The 7,500-nt window shown below is 44.7% G+C and overlaps 3 protein-coding genes across 7 annotated transcripts in view; 1 reads left to right on the forward strand and 2 right to left on the reverse strand.

Annotated features, from left to right (window-relative positions):
- Window positions 1-3,343, forward strand: part of lrr1 (leucine rich repeat protein 1) — a 6,181-nt gene extending 2,838 nt beyond the window's left edge. For 2 of the 4 annotated variants that reach the window (XM_079632775.1, XM_079632774.1), the window contains one exon: window positions 2,957-3,343. In XM_079632775.1, the coding sequence (XP_079488901.1) occupies window positions 2,957-3,212 (256 nt within the window). In that variant the 3' untranslated portion in view covers window positions 3,213-3,343. Of the gene's footprint in view, window positions 1-1,575; window positions 1,798-1,866 lie in introns of those variants that run through there. The other 2 variants (XM_079632777.1, XM_079632776.1) reach the window with 2 other exon arrangements.
- A 209-nt stretch (window positions 3,344-3,552) lies between these two features.
- dnaaf2 (dynein axonemal assembly factor 2) lies at window positions 3,553-6,076 on the reverse strand (the record flags this gene model as incomplete). Its single annotated transcript, XM_079632182.1, has 2 exons — window positions 4,482-6,076; window positions 3,553-4,427 (listed from the first exon to the last, which is right to left on the reverse strand). Exons 1-2 carry the CDS (start codon window positions 5,971-5,973, stop codon window positions 3,553-3,555), a joined length of 2,367 nt encoding a protein of 788 aa, XP_079488308.1. The 5' UTR covers window positions 5,974-6,076.
- Window positions 6,077-6,253: 177 nt separating this feature from the next.
- The window catches only part of LOC307008836 (kelch domain-containing protein 1), a 19,144-nt gene continuing 17,897 nt past the window's right edge, over window positions 6,254-7,500 (reverse strand). For both annotated transcript variants that reach the window (XR_013799912.1, XM_079632076.1), the window contains exon 13: window positions 6,254-7,500. This exon is cut by the window's right edge and continues 526 nt beyond it. The gene's annotated coding sequence lies outside the window, so the exon portion shown is untranslated.

Genomic DNA, 7,500 nt, shown 5'->3' on the forward strand with positions numbered 1-7,500 from the left:
GACCTCTTCATTAAGTTTTGTTTTGTAGAAGGCCTTTCTTTAAAGTAAATTTCGTTTTGTGTAAATTGTTTCTTAAAGGGCACCTATTATGACATTTAAAATGTTCCTAATATTGTTTTGGTAATCCCCAACAACAGTTTTACGTGCATGCAATGACAAAAAACACTTTTGTTGTCGTATAATATGCATTTATTTTTACCTGATTTGCTCACCGACTCCCAAATGATTCGTTCAACGACTCGTTTTTCCAAACCCCTCCTTTGCGCGACGCTAATCTGCGATTGGTCAGATGACCCAGCAGTGTTTACAGAGATAATACTTATTTTTAACACGGAGTACAATGATGCTTTTATCAATTAAATTGTATTATAATAATGATTATAGTCCACTGCTTTAGTTTGTAGTAAAAAACTAAAAATAAGATGAAGAATTTAATGTTATGTTAGCGAGCATAGCCCAGAGTTCATATTGTAAAAGCACAATCAGTCTTTGTTTGCATTAGCCCGATGCATAAACATAACGTTTTTCCAAAAAAAAAAAAAAAATGCAGTTACGTTACTACGAGGTATTACTCTATTCTTTAGACAACTCCGAAAACAAAGACAAACACTTCACATATCTCAATACAATTGCCATTGAAGACCTAGAAGCTAAACGGTGCTTACACAACAGACAAAATAATTATTAAGCATGCTACATAAAACATAAAAGCAAGAATTATTAATAACACTTACAGGTTGTGATACGGAGGAGGAAGCTGATGCAAATACACTTGGAACTGAACCTTCCTTCAATATCAGCCGGCTCGCGAATCCAATTTGGATGTTTGATTGCATTTAAAAAGCAATCGTCTTCAAAATGGCGCGACCAAAGCACAAGGCTCGGACTATACTTCTGTGGTATAGTTGTATATATGAATTGTAGCCACTTAGTCTTCAAATGCTCCTCCTCGGGCAGATGAAAAAAGTTGGCTTTTGAGCCGCACTTCAGAACCCAGAACACAGCGTCTCGTCGCCATGATGTTTCCCTGCTGGCCTTGGAGCGCAATAAGTGGGCGTATCGTATTCAAATAACTTGACAAGTTGACGTCATCTAGTCAGAGAAAAAGCTTCGGTCTTCTAACGATTCATAAAAATGACTCCGAGTCGACTCTCACTTTTGAAAGACAATAACTTTATATACGGTGCACTTTCATATTTCAAACTTTGCAGGATGTTTTTGTTCACTTAGATCTATGTTACACACTACATGAAAGGTACATTTCAAAATTCCATAATAGGTGCCCTTTAATTTTAATCAATGTTTCATCAACCAATTGCCTGGATTTAATAAATAAGAAGCAAATGTAGCAGACAATATAATCAGGAGATGGAGGCGCTGGCGCGATCGCTTGCATTGCTCATGAACTGGAGCTGGTCTCATAAACGAACCGAAACTCCGCGTATAGACTGCCTCAGACCTGAGAAATGGGTATATGTACAGAAAGCTTGAAATGTCTACTTTTAAACAAAACGAAAATAAACCGAATACTCTCTGCTTATGTAATCCGTGTGAAATGTGCATTTCTCTCTATAGGCGCGTTCACTACTGTGAAGACCGCGAGTCAGCATCGTCAACTTCATCTCTGCAACTGACACAGAAAACACTAGTTTATTAATAAACAATTAAAATATCTCCTTGCTATATTTGACACAATCATAATCATTCATTCTTTGTGGCAAGGTTTATGTGTGCGCTTGAGTGTGATATTACGTACGTATAACGCTCAATATGGTTTAGTATTCTCTCCAGTATATATGTAAGTAATTAAATGGATATAAATATGCGATTAGTTGACTAATGGCTTAAATCAGGAGTTTTCTGCAGGACAGCGGCCCTCCAGGACCGAGTTTGGTGACCCCTGACGTGTTCAGGATCCCGCTAACGTGTGCTTGTGATCCCGCTAACGTGTGCTTGTGTTCAGGATCCCGCTAACGTGTGCTTGTGCTCTTGTGTTCAGGATCCCGCTAACGTGTGCTTGTGTTCAGGATCCCGCTAACGTGTGCTTGTGTTCAGGATCCCGCTAACGTGTGCTTGTGTTCAGGATCCCGCTAACGTGTGCTTGTGCTCTTGTGTTCAGGATCCCGCTAACGTGTTGCTTGTGCTCTTGTGTTCAGGATCCCGCTAACGTGTGCTTGTGCTCTTGTGTTCAGGATCCCGCTAACGTGTGCTTGTGTTCAGGATCCCGCTAACGTGTGCTTGTGTTCAGGATCCCGCTAACGTGTGCTTGTGCTCTTGTGTTCAGGATCCCGCTAACGCGTGCTTGTGTTCAGGATCCCGCTAACGTGTGCTTGTGCTCTTGTGTTCAGGATCCCGCTAACGTGTGCTTGTGTTCAGGATCCCGCTAACGTGTGCTTGTGTTCAGGATCCCGCTAACGTGTGCTTGTGCTCTTGTGTTCAGGATCCCGCTAACGCGTGCTTGTGTTCAGGATCCCGCTAACGTGTGCTTGTGCTCTTGTGTTCAGAATCCCGCTAACGTGTGCTTGTGTTCAGGATCCCGCTAACGTGTGCTTGTGTTCAGGATCCCGCTAACGTGTGCTTGTGCTCTTGTGTTCAGGATCCCGCTAACGTGTGCTTGTGTTCAGGATCCCGCTAACGTGTGCTTGTGTTCAGGATCCCGCTAACGTGTGCTTGTGTTCAGGATCCCGCTAACGTGTGCTTGTGTTCAGGATCCCGCTAACGTGTGCTTGTGTTCAGGATCCCGCTAACGTGTGCTTGTGCTCTTGTGTTCAGGATCCCGCTAACGCGTGCTTGTGTTCAGGATCCCGCTAACGTGTGCTTGTGCTCTTGTGTTCAGGATCCCGCTAACGTGTGCTTGTGTTCAGGATCCCGCTAACGTGTGCTTGTGTTCAGGATCCCGCTAACGTGTGCTTGTGTTCAGGATCCCGCTAACGTGTGCTTGTGCTCTTGTGTTCAGGATCCCGCACGGGCCTCACCTCGTCCCCTTCCAGCTGTGTGACGAGCTGGACTTCTGTAAGGTGTGTGACTGCGGGCGCGCGTGTGTGAACGCCTTCATCCAGACGGCGGTGGGCATGAACCTGCACCTGGTGTCGCACACGGTGGTTCTGGTGGACAACATGGGCGGCACCGAGGCCCCGGTGCAGAAGCACTTCTGCTCGCTCGTGTGTTACTGCGAGTTCATGGACGGCTGCGTGCAGCGCGACCTCAGATGACCCCGCTTGTGTTTGTTTATTCTTTTATCTTTTTGTGGAAAAGACTATGAATTCCTGCAACACAACTAATGCTTTGTGAAACTAATAAAATGTAGTATAACAAAGAAACAGGATTTAAATGATTTCACACCATATTTCTTCATATTTGTGCAATTTTGTTTTATTTCAATCAAGCTTTATTTCTATTTTTCCAATCTCAAGGTCAATCTCTGTTTTTAGTTTGAGCCTTTTTGGTGATTTACAAAAAATATTTATATTTTACTCCATATTTAAACACTAAACTTTATTCACAGTTTATTTTAACTAAATTCATGACTTTCCAAGAATATAAATTTGATGTTCAGTCCAAATCAAAGAGCAGAGTGTTCTGGAAACACAAGGCGGCCGAGGTCATGTGACTGTGGTCTTGATCCGGATCAAGACCTCCTCCTGTGTGATCCGGATCAAGACCTCCTGTGTGATCCGGATCAAGACCTCCTCCTGTGTGATCCGGATCAAGACCTCCTCCTGTGTGATCCGGATCAAGACCTCCTCCTGTGTGATCCGGATCAAGACCTCCTCCTGTGTGATCCGGATCAAGACCTCCTCCTGTGTGATCCGGATCAAGACCTCCTCCTGTGTGATCCGGATCAAGACCTCCTCCTGTGTGATCCGGATCAAGACCTCCTCCTGTGTGATCCGGATCAAGACCTCCTCCTGTGTGATCCGGATCAAGACCTCCTCCTGTGTGATCCGGATCAAGACCTCCTCCTGTGTGATCCGGATCAAGACCTCCTCCTGTGTGATCCGGATCAAGACCTCCTCCTGTGTGATCCGGATCAAGACCTTCTGTGTGATCCGGATCAAGACCTCCTCCTGTGTGATCCGGATCAAGACCTCCTCCTGTGTGATCCGGATCAAGATCTTCTGTGTGATCCGGATCAAGACCTTCTGTGTGATCCGGATCAAGACCTTCTGTGTGATCTGGATCAAGACCTCCTCCTGTGTGATCCGGATCAAGACCTCCTCCTGTGTGATCCGGATCAAGACCTCCTCCTGTGTGATCCGGATCAAGACCTCCTCCTGTGTGATCCGGATCAAGACCTCCTCCTGTGTGATCCGGATCAAGACCTCCTCCTGTGTGATCCGGATCAAGACCTCCTCCTGTGTGATCCGGATCAAGACCTCCTCCTGTGTGATCCGGATCAAGACCTTCTGTGTGATCCGGATCAAGACCTCCTCCTGTGTGATCCGGATCAAGACCTCCTCCTGTGTGATCCGGATCAAGACCTCCTCCTGTGTGATCCGGATCAAGATCTTCTGTGTGATCCGGATCAAGACCTTCTGTGTGATCCGGATCAAGACCTTCTGTGTGATCTGGATCAAGACCTTCTGTGTGATCTGGATCAAGACCTTCTGTGTGATCTGGATCAAGACCTTCTGTGTGATCTGGATCAAGACCTTCTGTGTGATCTGGATCAAGACCTTCTGTGTGATCTGGATCAAGACCTTCTGTGTGATCTGGATCAAGACCTTCTGTGTGATCTGGATCAAGACCTTCTGTGTGATCTGGATCAAGACCTTCTGTGTGATCTGGATCAAGACCTTCTGTGTGATCTGGATCAAGACCTTCTGTGTGATCCGGATCAAGACCTCCTGTGTGATCTGGATCAAGACCTTCCTCTTTTGGGTTCTGATCTGCTTCCTCGTTGCCGTTACTCTTCGCCTCGTCGCAGCTCATCTGTAACTCCGGGGTTTTCGCTGGCCGAACGGGAAGAGTGATTGTCAACTGTTTCTTAGTTTTGTTGAACTTTGCATCTCCTTTCTCTTCATCCACCGGATAGGCGAGCGTAAGGTCCAGTCGGTACGCTGGTTCTGGAGCCTCCAGGACGAGGCATCGCTCCGTCACACACACCTCAGCATCCAGTGCTGATCCCAGCAGTGGCACATCGATGATGACCACGATCTCTCTGGGTCGGGCCCCGGGCCCCGAGTCTCTGGAGCACCTGTAATCCTGCAAATCCACGACTGATCGGTATTTAACGGTGTAATGTGGTTTGATTGGCTGTTTGGATCTGGTGTCATCAGGATTAGGAGGACTTTGGCTCGCTTCGGGTTCTGGATCTGGATGTGGAAAAGACAGCATGTCCTCACCAGCGCTCCGGTTCTTCTGGTCGTGTCCGGGGATCGGCCTGCGGATCACAGCTGGATGTGCAACACCTTTATACTTCATCTTCAGCTGCTTCATTTGCGCTCGGTCTATCTTGATGTGGAAAGAGTCTTCGATCCCTCCGATAGCGGTACTGTGGATGAGCTTCATGAATCTCGCGTTTTTTGCCGCCATGTGGAGCGCGTCTGGATGGAAAACGACATCGTAAACCTCACAGCTGTTCCCCGCGGCGTCTCGGTCGTCTCGGCCCGGTGTCAGACTGAACGGTAAGCGCCAGTTCTGACCCGGTTCCCCGCCTCGGTCTCGAGCTGCTTCACACGACGGCTCGTCGATGCGCGGATTAGAGCAGACATTGATGAAGCATTTCCCGCGCGCGGTGCGTGTTTTGAGCACGTGATTCGCCTCAGGGTGAATAAACTGCACGTTAATGCCCCTGTCCTCCTCCATCTGAGTGATCTCCTCCTCATATCTCCTCCGGTTCTCCGGGTCCGAGATCTCAGCCGCATATTCCTGCAGTAACTCACGGAACTTCTCGTCTTTTAGCGCTTTACTGAATCTATTCATTTCATCGCGTGTCAAGTTCAGTTCTTCGAGTTTGCTGCCAAAATCCATTATATATTGTTAACTTCAAGTTACTGACAAACTGTATTAATCTCTTGTGGATCTTTCCAAACTACAGCGACCGGAAAAGCTCAGTAGTGATGAGGACTCGGTAACCATGGAGACCTGCTACACAACAGAGCGCGCGTCCGCCGTCCGAGGCGCACTTTGCGTGAGCGCGCCGGTCTCTTCAGTTCAATATTTATCTTCTTATTTGTAGTAATTGTACTAACTGTGTGCAATAATTTGCACGGTTTTCTCTTTCTAGAGACACATTAATAACCAGCCTGGACCAGTTGAAAGTGAAATTTAATAAACGGTTCCCAGAAAGAAACACAAAACAGGAAATATAGTATTTAACAATCCTGAATGTAGACATTTTAACAATATTTATTGAGAAAACAAAGGTGACATACAGTAGTTTATTTTAAAACAAATCATTCCACACACACACAGTATTAATTACATCATATCAATATTAATTGTGGAAACAAAGCTTAAGTAAACTTTTTTCTTATAGTAGCTGGTTACACTTTATTTTCAGGTGTCATTGTTACAGTGTAATTATATATTTAAATACTGAGTAATATTAAGCAACTACATGTACTTACTATAGGGTTAGGCTTTGGTTGAGATTATGCATATTTACTGTTAATACTGTCAAGTCAGCTTTATTCATGCAGCGCTTCTACAGCACAGAGATTAGGGTTAGTGTGTGTGTCCAGAGGAGAACAGTCACAGTCCAGCTTCAGTTCAGTGATGCTCATTTCTGTTGTAAAAAAGTTATTAATTTAGTTCATTTATATGTAAGGAATAATTGACGACAGGCCGTTGAATTATTATAAAAATAATGCACACCCGAGGTGGTGATGCGGTCACGACGCGAAGCGGAGTCACTCCTCGGGTGTGCATTATTTTTATAATAATTCAACGGCCTGGAGTCAATTATTCCGCTTATACTACAGTTACCACACCTCGAAATATTGTTCAGATGATGTATTTCAAGACGTTTGTAAAGTTGTTGTCATTAAAACACTCTTGTATGTAGGACTAATTCCTTGCGCATCTAAACCCATGCTCCGTTGCTGATTCCAGAACGCCATTGTAGAGTTAGCGGAGGTTAGAGTCGCTGAGAGCAGAGTAATGCTGGACACACACTTCACGACTATAGAAACATTCTCTGACTGTGAATGCACTAGCAGATTTTAAACACCGCTGTGAACACTGATCATGATCATGCACCCGCGTTCAGTCTGTCATAAGTATCAAATTACATTCATAACCGGCCTTAGAGAGAAGCGTCAATATTATTATTTATTTATTAATTCAATTCGTTTTAATTAATTCGTTCATTCTTTTGTTCTATTAGTGACAGTAGACTAGACTAATAAATGAAACACAAAGCCCTTTTAACAAGTATAGGCCTATCAATTTTATTTATTTGTTATATTATCTTCAATAATTACGAAAACCCGTGCAACAGGACTATCAATTTATTTAAATATTCAGTTTAATTTTCTATTGATTATGTATAGGACT

The sequence above is a fragment of the Phoxinus phoxinus genome (genome assembly GCF_949152265.1).
Source record: "Phoxinus phoxinus genome assembly, chromosome: 13".
Taxonomy (NCBI): domain Eukaryota; kingdom Metazoa; phylum Chordata; class Actinopteri; order Cypriniformes; family Leuciscidae; genus Phoxinus; species Phoxinus phoxinus.